At 40.0% G+C, this 19,815-nt stretch overlaps 1 protein-coding gene across 1 annotated transcript in view; it reads right to left on the minus strand.

Moving 5' to 3' along the window:
- Positions 1-209: 209 nt before the first annotated feature.
- SYAP1 (synapse associated protein 1) overlaps positions 210-19,815 on the minus strand; it is a 31,601-nt gene continuing 11,995 nt past the window's right edge. The window contains exons 3-9 of the mRNA XM_075914210.1: positions 18,217-18,283; positions 16,068-16,141; positions 15,573-15,712; positions 10,378-10,523; positions 4,169-4,227; positions 2,925-3,072; positions 210-1,237 (exon numbers count right to left, since the gene is read on the minus strand). Of these exons, the coding sequence (XP_075770325.1) occupies positions 1,110-1,237; positions 2,925-3,072; positions 4,169-4,227; positions 10,378-10,523; positions 15,573-15,712; positions 16,068-16,141; positions 18,217-18,283 (762 nt within the window). The 3' untranslated portion in view covers positions 210-1,109. The remainder of the gene's footprint in view (positions 1,238-2,924; positions 3,073-4,168; positions 4,228-10,377; positions 10,524-15,572; positions 15,713-16,067; positions 16,142-18,216; positions 18,284-19,815) is intronic.

Below are 19,815 nucleotides of genomic sequence, written 5' to 3' on the forward strand. Positions count from 1 at the left end.
TTAAGATAAAAACCATAATTGACACACAAGTGCCTAGCAATGGGAACAAATCTGGAACCTCCGTTTTTAAAAATAATCTATTTTCTTTTTGATTGCATTTAATGATTAGGACCCCCTGAAAGAAAAGTATATTTTTGAAACCTGTAAAAGGTTTGAGCTATAGAACCATGGTCAATCATATTCCAATACTCAAGCCATAAAACAGTAAATGTTAATAAATATCTACAATATTTAATAAAGATGCTTAAACCAAGACAACACATGTCCTCTAAGTTCAGCACTTAAAATAAAGTGAATAAGTATACATTATTTAATTTGCTCTCATCCAGAGAACAGAATCAACTTCTTCCTCTTAAATTCTTTGCAATTCTGTCAGTGACATGAAATTTAGTTATCTATTGAAGACAAAAGACTTAAATGCACCATTAAACCATTTCTGCATGTGGGGAAAGGAGATACCTTACATGAAACCACATGGATCAAAGGAAAGTAAGAACTATCTTCATATTTAACCATTTAATATTAAGTCATGTATACTCTATTAGTACAAATCAATGCTTCTTTTGGAGTCTGGATTAGTAAATATATATTTTTAAAAAACAAACTAGTATCAAGAAGTTATTCTCATAATATTTCCCATGAATTCTTTGGTGCCATATGGTCTTAAGAAGTAAAGTATAAAAGGAAAGCAAATAGTTACAAGTAACTTAATAAATGGTACACCGATAAATATACAGAAATTAAAAAGCAAACATGATGAAATAATTACTTCCACTTTTACCTTAGCACAGAAGACTGTAAACTAGATTTACAAATATCTTAACATTTCTCGGCTCTCTAACGAAAAACTGAAACTAAAACATATTAAAATACCAGTAATTTCATATGACAATGTTATCACTTTTGATTATTATGTATCGTCTGCAGTCATATTTTAAGAAGAGTGATCATGTTCATAAATTGCTCATACAAAGAAGAGCAATACTAGCTGTATCCCTATATGAAATTATTTTAAGTTTGTGTCTCTTGAAGATATTTTTGAAGTGAGTATGAAAGCAGAAACTCATGTCAGTTTTCAGAAAATGTTTATAGGGCGTAGTGGAAAATGGTTAATTTTCTTCTTGCAGCATTTCCTCTATTTCTTTGTCCCAGTTATCATCCCGTTTTTCTGATTCTGTCACCACTTCATACTCTTGAAGTTCTTGCTGTAATTCCTTTTCCCAATCAGCAACTTCTTCTGCAAGGAAGACAAATGATATATAACATTTGGCAGTACAGAATGTTGCTTATGTATAACTAGATAATTTTCATTGAGTATCTCTCTTGCATTCCAGAGTTTGGAAGCTCAGAAGTTTAATCTCTGGAACAACCGTGGATGAAAAACTAATATACAAAAAGGGGTGCCCCCAGAGTTGATGATGATAAACTATTGATATAACAACAATACACAAATATATTTGATGTTTTCTGCATCTCAGTGTAACCCCAAAATGTCTACCTGTAACCAAAGACAAGCTGCTTTTTTAAACAATCCATAAACTGTGCATTCAAATCTTCTTCTCTATTATCAGCTCCTTCCAACTTTTTCTTTCCTGTGCTATCTGGAAAATGCTACACACCTTATAATTAAGGTTGACCAATTATCAAGTATTATCAGCTTATGGAATTCATTGGCTTCGAAGATCAAAATCCAATACTAGGGGTAATTGAAGATGGGATGGACAATTTTCTTCCATTAAGATATACAGCTAAGTATGTATAATATTATAAGAGATAAAAATAATTAATGCTTATACTTCAGGGCAAGAGTGCAGACAGAAGTCATTCCTGTGCTGCTACCCTCTCTTCAAATTAATGAGGTCAGTAAAGTCAAGGAGGCTGGAGTAGAGGGTGGCATTTGAAATATCAGGTACTGGCCGGTGCTGGAGTCCAGATATCACAGCAGGTAATTCCACAGTCTCATCCGGTATTGTGGGTTAGCATTTCTACTAAATACACTACATACTGATAGCTCCATTAAAACTTCTGAGCAAGAATTTCAGTCAATTCAGGAAAATGTATAGGAGTGGAATTTTAAGGTTAAAGCTACAAACTATTATTGAAGATAAGTCAGATTTGGGGTAGCATAATCTTGCAAATGACAGTGATTTCAGATTTATATTCACAGCATATGAACACTTGGACTACAGTTCTACTCTGAAAAGAAATTCTATAAAAATGGTTGATTATTTTATTGTGGTATATTCAAAGTCTTATTTATTAAGACTGAACTTTTCTGCTTTTTACTTCCATTAACTTAACAGAGCTATGCTAAGACAAACAAACTCTATTTCTTCCTATTATTCATTATCAAATTATTTAGCAAGTTCTGATTAGTTAAATTTCCATAATGCTATTTAGTGAACAGGTATTACTGAAGCCATAATCTGGATCGTAAAATCTTTACTTTTGAAAGTGATTCACAATAAGGAAAATGCAGCTTGACTTTCAGATTCCACACTCGGGTTTTCCAGAACTGCAGTACACCATAAACTTTTACTTACAATTAAGTATGTGAAATGGGAATTTAAAAAAAATGAGAATCCCCTGTCATTTTCAGTCATTTTTTCGTAACAGAACTTCTCAAAGTTGTTTGTTTCTTCAGAATATTTTTGTAACTGGGCCTTCCAGAAATGAATAACCATGAAAAACTATGTACTTATCAACTGTGTATTATGGTCCCACTATGATTTTTTGACTTTCCTGTCAAAAGTTACTCAGAGTAGAATTTCACAAATCAAATTATTCTGTTACTCCAAGTCTAGCAAATCCTTATAATCACCTTTTGAAGTTCAGTAAACGTCTACATATTTTTAAATACCCACAAGGAATGTAGTCAAATATATAAACAGATATTTACTTTATTAATTTTCATTTTGTTTTACCTTCTACTTTGGAAGTCTCCTTTTCCTTTTTGTCAAGCACTAATTGTTCCATTTCCTTCCTTAGGTCTTCCTGGTTCAGGTTACATGCATCAAAAGCATCACTAACAAATTCTGATACACCTGGACTAGTGGAAATCTCTTCTTCATCCTTGAAAAAAAAAAAAAAAAAAAAAAAAAAAAAAAGATTTTGGTAATTCAGAAAGGAAATTACACTTGATAATAATTACTCTCTGTGAACTTCTCTTTTGTAGCTAAATATTGTCCAATACCAGTGGGGGAAAAAAATCTATTTGGTCAATTACCATATCTTTCCAAACAGAAAAGAATACAGTATACATTTTGAAGTGACTATTTTACATGTGATATTTCTTTATTTTTCTGTTAAGAGTAGCAATTCAGTTTAGTAATATCCAAAAACAGTGAACAAACTTAAGGTAATTTAGTAGTAAGAAGAATATTTATATTAATTGTAGGGGCAGTTAAAAAAATTAAAGACTAGCCATCAGAGGATGAGAGTTACAGTAGGACTGATCACTTGAAATCTCTCCCCTGGTTTAGTTAACAGAATGGAATTTATTGGTCTCATTTCTTTGACGTTCCATACCACAATAAAGAAAAAGCTATAGCTGCACTGCCGAATTTGATGTTAAAAATTGAATGTTTTGGTTATTCATCTGTACAGTAAGCTAGTCTACAGTATGAAGATATATGACAATATCTACAAAACTACCAACCTATATTTAAAATAAATGTTACTAGTGGTATATTAAATGCTATTACTGCTTAGCAAATTTATGGGTCCAACTCTGTGTGAAAGAGTTCTCTGGCACCAATATTACAATTCAAGATTAAGAATAATTTCTTTAAATATCCAAGTTTATGATTTCAGCAGTGACAAGCAAAATAATCACAAAACAGTGTCATAATGATAATGCAATTTAGACTGGCTATACCAGTGTTTCTTAAACTTTTGAAGACTGAAGAATACCAAACAATTTTTTTTTTAAATGAGGAACACCAAGGATTTTTTGTTGAGCAAAAAAAAAAAAAAAAAAAAAAAAGGTTGAAAGGTTGCCTTGTGGCACACTGGTGTGCCGCGGAAAACAGTTTAAGCAACACTGGCCTACATCCTCAATCTTCAGAAATATAAATGTACAAATATTTTATGAAGCAAACCTACTATCTCTAAACATAAAAAAACCTTCAGACACTGAACTTCAGATGTAGTATATAACCACTGTTACCTCTTGAGGTTTTAGCTGAGATTTGATTGCAACAGGTGGTGTTTTAGGCCGTACTGTTTCTAGGAAGAGAGAAAAAAAGAGAAAATTGCTGTCCGTCTTTATCTATAAAAATTTTTTTTTCCCTGCAGCATGACAGAATGAAGTCATCTGCATCCTCATGCTGCCGCCGCCTGCCTCTGTCCTAAACCACTTGCTGTGGCCAGCCTCGGCACCGTCCACTCTGGGCATAAGCTGCTCCACCTCTGGCTTCATGCCTCAGGAGGCTGTGCCAGCAGGGAGGAGCTGCTGCTGCTGGGGCTGGGTCCCTTCCGCCATCTGAGCCCAACCCCCTTGTGTCCCCTGAGGGAGCCACCACCGTAGCCACACACAGGTGAGAGGGTCCTCGCCTGGTGCAATCACCCGATGGCACTGTGGGCTTGGCCTGGGCAGGGCAAGGGTGCCAGAGTGGGCTGTATGGGCCCAGAAGCAGCAGAGTCCATCCTGTAAAGGCTGCTCTACCAAACTACTCAGGCACTCTGGAAACACCTTGGCTATCTCCGGAAACACCAGATAGGGAGCCAAGGCAGCATGACCCCGCTCAGTAAGCTTTGGGAATGGGGAGGGGCAGAGCCTTGTCAACCTCAGAAATGAGGGAGGGCAGAGCCACATATGAGGCAGAGGGTAGATGGAGCCTGACTGCCCAGAAAAGGTGAAGGTCTGGGTGGGGTTGCTACAACCCCAGCACAGGCATGCATGCCCCTGCTGTGTATGGTGCTTCCTGCACCCTGACCCTGCTCACCCAAGCCCTGGGGCAGCAGTGAATCCGTTCCTGCCTTGGGTGCCCCGGGGGGGGGAGGAGGGGGGTTAAAACGTGTCTGCAGCAGGATGTGGTCAAGGTATGGGAAACAGGCAACCCAATGTGTGCCTGCTTATTCATTGGTGTGTGTAGTTGGAATGCCCAGGGGGCTGTCTGCTGGCAGCATGACGTAGTCCTAATCTGTTCAGTCTCTCTTTTCACATAACCTTTCTGGGTGGCTAATAATTTTCACTGCCTGGCTTGCAAATCTTTCCATGTCTGCTACATATTTTTGGAGGTACGGTGACCAAAAGTGAACACAGCTAGCACTGCAGATGACAGCAAACTCACAACTTATAGAATAGCATGAAAACTGAGGTTCTCAATTAATCGTAGTTAGCTCAAGTGATTAATGCATAACAAATTAGCTAGATTTTAATAAACAGCAGTAGGCGGTGCATCAACTATGGTGCTGAGAGCCGCACAAAAGCAAGCATGTGACTCCCACCCCACCAGCTGAAACCCTGCATTCCCAGTTTGCTTACTTATACCCCCCACAAGCTAAGACCCCACACCTCTAGTCCCATCACATTCCGCCCTGCCGAGATCCTGCACCCCCAGCTGCCTCACTCACTGCCCTGCCAAGACCCCGCACCCTTTGTCCCCTCATACTCCACCCTGCTGAGACGCCAAAGCCCAGCCCCCTCACACACCGCTCTGCTAAGATCTTGCACCCCCAACCCTCTTAGTCACCCTCTCCATTGAGACCCCGCACCACCAGCCCTCTCACTCCTAACCCCCCCAGCTGAGACCCCACATTCCCACCCCACTCACTCACCACCCTGCTGAGATACCACACCCTCCGCTCCCTCACACGCTACCCTGCCAAAACCCCACATCCTTATCCCCTTCACTCATACTCGGCCAGCCAAGACCCTTCACCCCCAACCCCCTCACTCATCCCTTCCACCGAGACCCCACACCCCCCAGCCCACTCCTGCCCCTTCTCCCCTGGCCAGACACCTATCCCGAGGGGGGTTGGTGTTGGCGAGCACATCAAGCAGGGAGTGCAGTCCTCTAGTATTTTATTATACTTAAATATCCTCAGAACTAATTTAAATTATGCAAGTATTAACTATGCAAAGATATTTTGTATTTAAGGGGATACATTATACAGTATTTGAATCTTTAAGGTCAGTTACGGGTGAAATGTTTGCAAAGTAAGAACTAACCAGATAATGTAATGTTTTTGTCTACACTGATTCTATTTTAAAGAAAAATTGAAGATAAAATTGTTAGCAATTGTATCCTTAGAATTCCAGACTAAGGAAACACTGGTCAAGTCAAACTAAACAAATCCATATCAATAAATAAGTCAACTAAATCGATAAATATCTGGATGAAGCTTCAGGGTTGGTGCTTTTCATCACAAGGTCAGTCAGAAGGTAAGATCCAAAGTCTCCTTTTCTGAGAGGATCTTGAATTTGGGGGGCACCCTAAATATAATGTAATACCAAATGTAACAAATGAATGTAAAGAATAATGAGAAGGAAAAGGAAACACAGGACAAGAGAGACAGCAGTAACAATGAACATTTATGGAAGCCAGCAAGGTCTGTAGCTAGATGTTTTGAAACTTTTTAAAAATAAAACTGTGACCTGAAAAAAATATCATCAACATATTAGAAGTTTTTATGAGACTATCTTCCCAGCTGTTATCAGTTGTAGTTTCCAACAGGCATCATTATAGAAAGGAGATGTGAGGAAGATGAAAGAATACAGTAGTTTCACAGAATAATTTAAGGGGATATTCCATACATTAGCACATAAGACACTGGGTCAGACCAAAGGTCCATCTAGCCCAATATCCGGTCTTCCGACAGTTGCCAACGCTAGATGACCCAAAGGGAATGAACAGAACAGGGAATCTTCAAGCAGTTCCTCTCCCATCACTGATTCCCTGCCTCTGTCAGAGGCGAGGGACACCATCCCTATCCATCCTGGCTAATAGCCATGAATGTATCTAGTTCTTTCTTGAACCCTGTTAAAGTCCTGGTCTTCACAACCTCTTCTGGCAAGGAGTTTCACAGGTTGACTGTGCACTGAGTGAAGAAAAAACTTCCTTTTGTTTGTTTTAAACTTGCTGCCTATTAATTTCATTTGGTGACCCCTATTCTCAAGAGAGAGATCTTTGAGTCATTGTGGATAGTTCTCTGAAAATATCCACTTTTCCTTATTCACTTTTTCCACATCAGTCATAATTTTATAAACTTCAATCATATCCCCCTTTTGTCTCCTCTTGTCCAAGTTGAAAAGTCCGAATCTTTTTAATCCCTCTTCATATGGAACCCATTCCAAACCCCTAATCATTTTTGTTGCCCTTTTCTGAACTTTCTCCAGTGCCAATATATCTTTTTTGCGATGAAGCAACCACATCTGTATGCAGTATTCAAGATATGGGCATACCATGTTTGTATATGGAGGCAATAAGATGTTCTCTGTCTTATTCTCTACCCCTTTTTTAATGATTCCTAACATTCTGTTTGCTTTTTTGACTGCCACTGCGCACTGAGTGGATGTTTTCAGAGAACTATCCACAATGACTCAAAGATCTCTCTCTTGAGAATAGTTATAGCTCAATTAGTCCCCATCATATTGTATGTATAGTTGGGATTATTTTTTCCAATGTGCATTACTTTGAAATTTAATGTTGGTAAATGTATTTGCCATTTTGTTGCCTAATCACTTAATTTTGTGAGATCTTTCTAAAGCTCTTCACAGTCTGCTTTGGTCTTAACCATCCTGAGCAGTTTAGCATCATATAAGGATGATACATTTAGATTAATCAATTAATCAAATAGTCAATAAGGGCAGCTCTGCTTGCCAGCTCCTGCTACATTTCAAAGGTGGATGCACTGTGGGGAGCACGGGGCCAACGAGGGACTGAAGCAGTCCCCCACTGCCCCCAAGCTTCCTGCTTTTGAAATGTACATGGAGTTCCCCTGCTGGCCCCTTCTCCCTGCATGCACTTTACTTTTGAAATGTACAAGAGCCCCCTCTGGGGCTCTTGTACATTTCAAAAGCAGGAAGCACAGACCAGCGGGGACTGCTTGAGCGTCCCGCTTGCCTCCTGCTCCCATAGCTGTGCTCTTGCTACATTTAAAAGGTGGAAGCGCTGCCAGTTCTCTGCTGCACCCCTGCCCCTACTCATGGAAATGGTGCTGGGGGGAAACCGGCTTTTAAGTCAGCGTCCCCTAGCATTGTCTCCTGCTCTCCCCTTGCTGCCTCCCTCTGATGAAGGCAGTGGGGATTTCAAGTGATCAGTGGGAGTGGGGGGAAGTGATTAGTCGAGTCACTCTTACATCCCTACTATCATCTGCATATTTTGACACTCTGAGTTCACCCCTTTCTTAATCAAACAATTTGAAAACAAAAATAAAGTATTTCCTGAAAAAAAGCAAATGTCAGCAGAATCGGAAAACCATTAAAAATAGGAAAATATGTTGATAAACCACAAAGTTAACAGAACTGAATGGAATATGGAACATGGAACACTAGAACTGGAAGGGATCTTGAGAGATTATCAAGTCCAGTCCCCTGCCCTCATGGCAGGAGCAAGCATTGTCTAGATCGGGGTGACAAAGGGGCCTCAGTGGACCAGATCCGGCCCTCCAAGCTGGTGGATCCGGCCCGCAGCCACTCTGCCACTCCCTCAACTCCAGGCCAATCAAGACCTGGGGATGGGAGTATGCATGAAGTCTTCTCCCCTGCTAGGGGCGAGTGGCATCAGAAGGAACAGTCAGCAGCTCTCTCTAGCCACTGCATGCCCCTGGCATGGCGGGAGCAGGCTGCAAGAGACTGATTGGACTGGGGGTGGTGGGAGCACACAAAGTCTCCTCCCTCCATCAGGGGTGCCCTGCATCAGGGGGAACAGCCAACTATTTTAAAACAGTTGGTGATTCTCTTTAGCTGCCAGGTGGGGGGGGGAAGTGGGGCAAGACATCATGCACTCCCCCACCCTAAGGCTAATCAGGGTCTGTGGGTGGGGGAGCACTTGAAGTCTTCAGGTTCCGCCCCTTCCATCTGAGGCCATGCACCTTCAGAGGTGGCACAGGGCCTCTGCAGAAATTTGTGAAGTGGCCCCCCTTTTAAAAATTATTGCCTACCTGTGGTCTAGATCATCCCTGATAGATATCTATCCAACCAGCTCTTAAATATCTCCAGTGACGGAGATTCCACAACCTCCCTAGACAATTTATACCAGTGTTTAACCACCCTGACAGTTGGAAAATTTTTCCTAATGTCCAACCTAAAACTCCCTTGCTGCAATTTAAGCCCATTACTTTTTGTCCTATCATCAGAGGCCAAGGAGAACAATTTTTCTCCCTCCTCCTTGGAGCATCCTTTTATATACTTGAAAAGCGCTATCATGTCCCCTCTCAGTCTTCTCTCTTCTAAACTAAACAAGCCCAATTCTTTCAGTCTTCCCTCAGACGTCATGTTTTCTAGACCTTTAATCATTTTGTTGCTCCTCTCTGGACCTTCCACAATTTCTCCATATCTTTCTTGAAATGTAATGCCCAGAACTGGACACAATACTCCACTGAGGCCTAATCAGTGCAGAGTACAGCAGAAGAATTACTTCTTGTGTCTTGCTCACAACACTCCTGTTAATGGATCCCAGAATCATGCTTGCTTTTTTTTTTTTTTGCAACTGTATCACACTGTTGACTTATATTTAGCTTGTGTCCACTATGACCTCTTTCTGCATTACTCCTTCTTAGACAGTCACTTCCCATTCTGTGTGTGTGAAATAGATTGTTACTTCCTTTGCATTTGTCCCTGTTAAACTTCTTCCTGTTTACCTCAGACCATTTTTCTAGTTTGTCCAGATCATTTTGAATTATGACCCTATCCTCTAAAACACTTGCAAGCCCTCCCAGCTACGTATCCTCTGCAAACATAATATGCATTCTCTCTATGCCATCATCTAAATCGTTGATGAAGATATTGAACAGAACTTGGTCCCAAAACAGACCCTGAAGAACCCCACTTATTATGCCCTTCCAGTATGAAGTTTAATACTTCAAGCTAACTTTTCAAACTGAGCACATGTTAATGATGTATCTATACTTGGATCAAATTCTACAACTGCACTCATTTGATGTAAACATTCACTGTAAGTATTGTCCTCATTTCTATATATAAGTAGAGAGAGAGTCAGTAGATTAGATAAACTTAGAGAGTTTTGCATTTTTTAAGAGGGACCTGTTTCTGAAACTCTTTTACAAGAAGCCTCCTCTATACAGTACATGTAAATTGTACACGTAAGAAACGTATAGGTCATCTGATGCATACAGATACTAAGAAGTATGACAGTAGTTCTATTTTTCATAGTAAGCTGCTTATTAAAAATATATATATACTTTCTGTACCTGTCAGCTGAATATCCTCTTTCCTGCTCGTGTTCTCCTCCTTTCCTACAACTTGTTGTTGAGCAGCCAAAGCAGTGAGCTGTGCCGACTGTTTAATTAGGGAGACCCGGTAGAAATAATTTCTCCAAAACACCTCCTCTTTTACACTGAAGGAACATACAAATATAAGTGTTCATGACTACATAACTCTAACAACTACATTTGATTAGTGAAAAGTTTACAGCTAATCACAAGCCAGGTAGAAAGAACACTGAGATAAAGTTAAACTTATAGCCACAGCTTACAGGAGTAAGGGCAGAGTTTTGTTTCCACCTTCTCATATGAGTATTCGGAAATCTAACTTTCACTTAAGAGTTCCCTGACTTATGGACACACAGTTTAAAAAACCCACCACAGTAGTCTCCCTGTCTCTTAAATTTACCACCTAACTCCAGTTTAACAGTAGATTTTCTTAGGGTACGTCTACACAGCAACATTATTTTGAAATATTTTGAAAAATGCAAGTTAACAAGCACTTTTTATAATGTTAAATTTTTTTTACAACTGTTTCAATGAGAAGCTCTAGTGATCCCTACGCTTTGAAGCAGGAACTTGAATAGGGGGTGGCCATTATGTCATAGCTGTGCCTTTTGCTGTTCCTATGAAAATCCACCCTAATTTGGACAAGATACAAGCCTTTGAAAAATTTTAATTTGCACAAAGTAGAGACTTGTTAGAGCTTCAGAGCTAAAACCTTCAAAGAATCCATCTGCAATGACTATGCTTAAGCTGTGTGTGACTGAATGTGCTCTCTCCCACAGAGTTACTTAGTATATTCCAGACCAAGGATCCAAGCATTCAGCAAGACTTCTCTTGAAATTGTAGCTCTGGCTGCTGCATTCTGTGCACCAGCATGGAGAGCAGGAAGACTCTCTCCTGTGTCTCAAGGACACCCCCATGCCTACTCACAGCATTGAAGAAGAAGGTGCCTGACTTGAATGCAGACAGGACAAGAGGCAGACAAAGTGGGCTGGGGTCAATGTTGGGACTTTTTAAGGAAGCAGATTGGGAATTGGAGCCACCAAGGAAAATGGGGTACTGAGTCTGGAAGAGCAGCTGGAGAGACTGGGACTGGTTGGAAAGCAATTTAGGTCTGGGAACCAGTACAGTGCAAGAGAATAGGAGATGGAGAGCAGATCTGATGAGATACTAGGAGTTCATGGACAAGCAGCTAAGGGATATACATGTTGGTAGGAGGAAGGGGGACTGGAATTGGATAAAGAGCTTGAAAGCTGGGTGGGAACTGGGATGGACGAGGCAATAACAGTAGGAACAGTGGAGAGACTGGGACTCAGAGGCAGAGTATCCAGTGGGAGACTAGCTGGGCTAGATAACCAGAACTGTGATGAAAAGCTTAAGAAGCTAAAGAGCCAAGAGTGGGGGAAAGACCGGACTGGAACAAGCTGGAGGGGATGGTTCAAAAGGGGTTAAGCTTAGAAGAAACAGGCCAACGGATGAGTAACCAGTAGAGAGCATGCCTCCTGGAATGAAATGCAAGATTCTTGAGTCATGCTATTCATCTGCACTCACCAAATATTTGGCAAAGTGTCTCATACCGTCTAGAGCTGGCCCACAGAGGAGGATAGCCTACTACAGCTATCAGTTACTTTGTTAACTGAAATGGCAAACATCAGCGTGGTAGATCTACAAGTTCCAACCCTGCTGATGATTCATTTGGATGTCAATATGATGCCATTTCTATTTCTTCAGTTAGCTTTTATAAAAGCTAGGAAATTACAGACAACCCCTCCACCCGATGTTAAAAGAACAATGGTTACTAAATCAAGCACTCAAAGTGTTTAAAAATGCCAGAATTAAAGTGTTTATGAAACTTTAATTCATACTAGGCCTGTCAAGCAATTAAAAAATGTAATTGCAATTAATAGTGTGACCTCCCCCTTTGAAATGCTGCTGCGGCGTTTCAACAGGGCAGTGCTACATGGAACCCAGGATCAGCTAGAGTCCCCAGCAGCCTCCAGGCTCCATGCAGCACTGCCCCTTTGAAGCGCCTCAGTGGTGCATCAAAGGGGCAGCGCAACATGGAGCCCAGGATCAGCTGGAATGCCCAGCTGATCCTGGACTCCGTATTGTGCTGCCCTTTGGAGAAACCGCCCCGGCGCCTCAAAGGGGCAGCACATTAGGAGCCCGGGATCAGCTAACCCCAGGCTCCATGGCTGCCCCTTTAAAACACTGCTTTTGGCGTTTCAAGGAGGCAGCTGCTGTGGAGCCCGGGATCAGCGGGGGACTGCCCAGCTGATCCTGGGCTCAGCATGGCAGAAGAATCTGAGGTCAGCTGGGGACTCCCCACCTGACCCCAGGTTCTGAGGAAATGAACTGGGCTGTGCTGCTGCCGCCACTTTAAAATGCCACCTCCACGCGCGTTTCAAAGGGGCAGCCCTGGAGTCTGGGGTCAGCTGGGGAGTCCCCAGCTGATCCTGAGCTCTGCGCGGCATTTCCCCAGAACCTGGGGTCAGCTGAGGAGTCCACAGCTGAACCCAGGTTTCATGCAGCACTTCCCCGGATCCCAGGGTCAGCTGGGGACTCCCCAGCTGATCCTGGGTTCTGGGGAAATGCAGCACTGAGCCCGGGATCAGCTGGGGAGTTCCCAGCTGACCCCAGGCTCCAGGGCTGCCCCGTTGAAACACGCGAAGGCGGCATTTCTAAGGGGCAGCCGCCGCACAGCTGATCCTCGGCTCAGCTGTGAGGTGGTTGCTCCTTTGAAATGCTGCCTCTGCGCATTTTGAAGGGGGAGAGGAATGTGGGGTCAACTGGGGAGTCCCCAGCAGAATCCAGGCTCTGCATTGCACTGCCCCTTTGAAGTGCTGCAGCGGCACTTCAAAAGGGCAGCGCAGCATTAACGCCTACAATTAATGATTAAAAAATTTATCGTGTTACTCCTGGATTGCCTTAACTGCAGGTGTTAATGCATGTCAATTGACAACCCTAATTCACACACATCCCTTGTGCATATAAAATACAATACATTTTTAAATTACACGATCACATACTATCCTCCCATACAGGAACCCTGTCTCACTCAGTAGACAGGATGGATGGCATTGTGTGGATAAATAAATCTGTGTAATCAAGAGCTCTGTTGTCTGTAAGAACCCAGCCTCATATGCACTCCAGAAGTTGGAAGACATGTAGTGAATGAGGCAGGGAACTGTAGGAAGAAAAAGGATGGTCTCACATGTAAAGAAGTTGAATGCAGACCTGAAGGACTGGATTCTATCCCTGCCTCCACCAAAGAGCTAAGCCAAGGCTACTCAACATGCGGCCTGTATGTTTGCGGCCCAAGGTGCGGTTTGGGTTTACCCAGGGCTCAACATGAAGCCCACAGGTGGATCCTTTGAACACCCTTCGTTGGGAACACGTTCCACAACGGCTAGTGAATATAATGGTCTTCTGTTGATATGCTTTTTAGTAGTTAAATTCCTGGACTGTCATTGCTCATTAGAAGTGCTGTCATATGGGTGGAAATATGGTAAATATTGAATTTTATTAATATCAGCAGAACGGATTTAAATGGGGCTGCGGGTTGTGTAGTCTTGCCTTAATCTTTGTATTCATGTCCGTCAGTGTTAAATAAGCTAGTTGCATATATATGCAACCGCACTTAAGTTGTGGCCTTCGGTATGTGCTGTGAGTATCATTGTGGCCCCCAGGGCTTCCAAAGTTGAATAGCCCTGAGCTAAGCACTCACAGCTGCAACCTAAGTAAATGGGAGCTGTGCTTTGAACGTAGTCAAGGCTAAGTAATAGTAAGTATTCTGAAAAATCAGACCCAAGATATATAAAATTAGGAACCCAGAATTAGTGGATACTTTTGATATTTATTTCTGTGCCTCTGCCCTATTTTACAGATGGACAGAATAGCCATTAACCTCATAAGGATGTTGTGAAAATTAATAAATTAATGTTTGTGATGTACTCTGATATCACAGTGAAGAACACCATAGAAAAGTCCATGAAGAAATCAATAATTCTGACATCAGAGCAGGATTTGAATAAAGCATAAGGCTACACCACTCAGGAGGGCAATGAGGAGAAAGCAAAATATTGCATAGGTAGCATTGTCCCATCCTGTCAATGAAGCAGGGATACTGTAGGGGATTATGCAATCATAAACTATTGTAATATATTTCTACAATGGGGCTAACTGCAGGTTGCACAGGCAGCTTCAATGCTGGCATTTCCTATCTTCTGAGTGTTTGACTTTACAATCTTAATAGTGTTATTTTATTATACTTTTGTGTGTTTGTAATTATAAACAATTCAAGCAAAACAAGCATGAGAACAATAAGAAAAATATCCACAATCTGTAACAACTAATCTTTCTATAAAATTAACTTTGGATTTTGCTATTTGTATCAACTCAATAGAAAAGTCAAAAGTCACTTTTCAAAGTAGTAAATGGAGTAATAAGAAGGTGCTGTAGAACATGAAACTGATGTGACCAGGAAAAATTGGTGCTGAAGTTGAGAGAAGTAAGAATTTCACATTCTGCATGGCTCTAAGCAAACCACATGTGCAAAACAAAGCTTGTGGTTAAAAACCAAGCACAAAAACAAAGACAAAACTAAAGACAACACATGGAATTAGAGAGATAATACCAAAAGCTATTTTGAAGCAATTGGGGAATCTTGATCACCTGTATCTTGAAAGGTCTATGCCAAACTACCACACCATTGTGGAAATAACTCAAAACATTAAGGAAAATCAAGAGTCTAACACACCTAATAAATTGGGAAAAGAATGACCAAAAAAAAGTCAAATGGTTTAAGATGATAAAATCCAGAGAGATGGAAACTTAAAGTGGAGAAGTCTATATTGAAGACATGGCTATAACTGCGAATACCTTGGCGTATAATAAGAATAGTATTGACTAGATATTTTCTTTTAAAAGTTTTAATACCAGTATTCCTTATTTATGGACCAACATATATTTATATTTCATTCACAAAATTTCATGTATTCAAGACAAGCTGTGTATAACTTGTATTTACTAAAAACAACATGTGTAATAGAAGGAATCAAAACAGAAAGCTGAGGGAGGTAGATATGGAAGATAACTAATTTCAGAAATTAAGATTCTAAATTAAAAAGACAAATTAAGAGTGTGACAATACACAAATATAATGAGAAAATGCTCACTGTTTAGGGACGAGATCAAATCTCATCCTGTTCAGAAGGACATCTTCCTGTAACATTACCATAGCGACAGGATACATCTGGTCAAAGTCAAAGTTAAACTGAACACCTGCTGGGGGGTCACGCAGAAAATTTCTCTTGTCCTTTGAAGAACATATTATAGTTATTATAACGGACATTAGAGGAATCATATCACATTTGACATACAAGATCAGTAACGCATCTTAATCCCTACATGTTTTTTTACCATCACAGCCATGTAATTTTCTATTAAAGACAAAAGTGTACATAAGAGGATACATTTTTGCATCTTTGTTTTGGTCCAGAAGCAATTGCTTCAGGCATGTGACTGGTAACCAGAAAAACACTATATATGTATCTAAATTTTGTATGCATATCGACAATGTAGTCTAATTTTTTGATAAGCGATTAAGTTATTGAAGATATATGTTTTAATCAAAATGAAGGACAGCTTTAAATAACAAACAAGAAACTTACTGCTGATAAGGCCAAGATTTGTTGTTGAATGGTTTCTTCTTCATTGCTATCTACCCAAGGAGGCACTGCTGCTTCTGTCATTAAAAAAGGGAAACGTAATTCAAGCTTTATTATATTTAAATACAAAAATATTTCTATTAAGACAGAGCAACACAGAAGTCCAGAAAGACAGCTGAGTCCCTGGGTATCCTATGTCTCTGTCATGCATTTGAAAAATTAAATGAAAGCAGACATCCTTAAAACAGGTTGTTTCAGAACTGTGCTCACTAGGGCTTAATTACATTTCTGTTTGCTTTACAACTGATCTGAAGGTACATGAGATGAGTTATGGGAATCAGCCTTTGTTTATTAGAGCTGGTCAAAAATAATAAAAACAAAGAATTTAGTCATTTTCAATTAACATTTTATTACTTTTTCCACTATGTTCTGAACAGGACTATTGCATATAGCTCACTCAGTGTAACAGTGTGGTGCATAACTGGCAGAACTGAACAAGTCTTTTGGATAAAATAAGTTTTTTTTCAGTTTCTCATTAGAGACTTATCCTTCAGAAACATATTGTACAACCTGTTCGCTGTTGGAAAATAATTCAAGTAAAATTATATAACAATACTCATTGTAAAATATATGTTATAAGATTAATTTGACAAAACGTTTTAGTAGGGAATAAAAAGACTACTGTCTAAATATAAATGGTTATGGATTAAAGTTCATAAATACAAAACATGCTGATGAACTTTAACAGTAACCCATATTTCTGGGGGAGGTGGAATAATGTATAAATTAATTTTCAAAAACCCAACCTTCACTTTTTTTTTTTTAACAGTACGAGGATACAAAAAATTAGATTCACCATAATAAGAGGGTGTGTTTAATAACGCGTAATGCCAATTTACAGATTTACCATAAAATGTTCAGAGAAGTTCAAAGGGTAGTCCAAAAGTAAGTTTGGGGAGGATTCTCTTTATTACTGAGACAAAGCAAAAATTAAATTGCTAGGTGTGAATGTAAATGCATACGTAAATATGGAGTCACTGTGTGCCTTCATGGCATCTAAAAATACATATTAAAAACTGCAAATCATATGACAAAGTTCAGTATGATTCATTTGAATCCAGCACCATATTCAAGGTTAAAAAGAGATCAATGTCAAACTGCAATACACTTTTTTATCCTGCAATACTTCAAAAAGGTATAAACAACGTAGGCACAAATTCTGCCTGCTTCAAATAAGCACAACCATTGATCTCACTCTTTAATAGGCAGCAGGTTTAAAACAAACATAAGGAAGTCATTCACACAATGCACAACCAATGTGTGGAATTCGTTGCCATGCGAGATTGTAAAGATCAAAAGTAATAACTATGCAAAAAAAGAATTCCATAAGCTCACAGAGGATTTAGCCAAGATGGATGCAATGTCTTGCTTTGGGTGTCCCTAAATTTTACAGAATTTCCGTGGGTCACTTTTTCCTGTCAGAAGGATTAGGATTAATATCTACCGAGACCAAACTGAATTACCGTATTTTCCGGCGTATAAGACTACTTTTGATGGTAAAAAACATCCCCCAAAAATCGGGGGTCGTCTTATACGCCAGGTATACAGGCGGCGGGGCAGCCCAGGCGCGCCTGGGATGCCCCGCCGCCGGCTTCCCCCGAGGCTTTGCAAAGCCGCGGAAGGGCTCCGGCGGCGGGGCAGCCCAGGCGCGCCGGAGCTGTCCCGCTGCCGGGGTGTCCTCAGAGGCTTTGCTCCCGGTGTCCCTGGTCTGCTGGAGATGGTCCCCAGCAGACCAGAGGCACCGGGAGCAAAGCCGAAGCGGCGGCGGGGTGCTGCGCTTCTGAGGCTTTTCTCTGGCAAAGCCTCAGAGACGCGGGACCCCGCCGCTGCTGCAGCTTTGCTCCCGGTGCCTCTGGTTTGCTGGGGACCGTCTCCAGCAGACCAGGGACACCGGGAGCAAAGCCGGGGAGGCGGAGGGGCGCTGGAGTATAAGACGAAAACCTATCTTTTAACTAAAAAATTAGGGGGTCGTCTTATACGCCCAGTAGCCTTATACGCCGGAAAATACGGTATATAGCTTTCATCAAAATGTAGTGAAATATGTTAGCTATCTTTAGTAAAAGAGCTATATTTAATAATAAATATTAAATACCTGACTTTTTTGTGTGCTTTTCTTGAACAAATTTATCTTGTTCCTTCTGAAAGTCTCCAATAATTGTCTAGAAGAAAAGGTAATTTCACTTAAAGAATGAAAGGAAATAGAATACATTGCATAGTTATCTAATAACATTCAGAGAGAAAATAATATGAAATACATTTCAAGTTGGTATGACAAGGTCTCTTATTTGAGACCTTACTATTTTGCCAGTTAGCTAAGCAAGAAAAGGTCACATTAATTGTACAGACCCTAGCTCCTTACATGAACTCAAAACTCAGTTTTCTCTCTAAGAACTGAAATTTGTGTATATTGTCTTCCAAAGTGATGTGCATACTTTACTAACTTTGAAAAAAATAATTTTAATCAAGTTCTTATTAGTGTATTGTGCACATGCAATATTTGGTTATCCACTTTAGTACATACAATGCATTTATTTCCTGAATATCCACACATTTAAATAAAGATATCTGTTTAAAAAAGTATTACCCCTTCAAATACACCCTGACCATATTTTTTTTTTAAAAAGTGAGGAAATTAAATGCAGAGTATAAAATATTAAATACCATGTTGCAGTACTATTTTACAAGTCACCAAAGTAAAAATAGCTCCAATATTTGGCAGTGAAACCATGCTTACCTAATACAGAGTCAGACCTCCATGTATAATATTGAATAATGCCTTGATTATTGAAAAATTATTACATGTCCTCTGTTAAATCTGGATAATCAAGAATGTATTGTACTGTGAATTAAAGTTAAAATTGAAAAAGCATTGAGAAAGTGCAGAGAAGAGCTAGAAGCATGATTTTAGAATTTACAAAATGCACCTTACTACAAAAGTCTTAAAAATTTCAATCTACAGGTATTTAGTTTATTGAAGAGAAAGTTAAGAGGCAATTTGATCATAGTCTTAAGTACCAACACACAGAGAAGATATCCAACCCTAGCAGGTTATTTAAGTCTACCAGACCAGGGCATCAAAGCTTCCAATGGCAAGAAGCTGAAGTCAGAAAAATATTACCTGTTGTAAGATGCAAATGTTAACATTGAGTTTATTAACCAATGGAACATATCACCAAGGGATGAGGACTCCACCATCATCTGAAGTCTTTAAATCATGCCTTTCTTAAAGATACGTTCTTGCTCATTGATGCAGATATCAATGGGAAGAATTCTATGGGTTGTGTTATACAGATGGATCAGAGTAGACCCTTCTGGCCTTAAAATCTATTGCTTCAGGACTCTATTAACATTTACACAGTAAATACATAGTACTTCCATGTGCTAAGTTGGCAAAGTTTCTGGATGCTGTTGAAACTATAACTGCATTTCCTGGTTTTTCTGTGTAAAATTTCAGCCATAATTGGGAATTAATGTAATTGTTTAATTTAATGTATCCTCACAAGAGAATGGCATAGTAGGCTTAAGAAACTAGCCACTAAAGTCGTCTGTGGATAATTTTCTATGAATATTACTACTTTTGGGATATTAATAGACATCAGATAATCTCTCTGATTTTGTTTTCTATTTTTACAGCACTGACAATTGCAGATGTGTCAAAACTATATTAGTTCAGATTCCATATTCCTACTCT

Source organism: Pelodiscus sinensis, chromosome 1, assembly GCF_049634645.1.
Source record: "Pelodiscus sinensis isolate JC-2024 chromosome 1, ASM4963464v1, whole genome shotgun sequence".
Taxonomy (NCBI): domain Eukaryota; kingdom Metazoa; phylum Chordata; order Testudines; family Trionychidae; genus Pelodiscus; species Pelodiscus sinensis.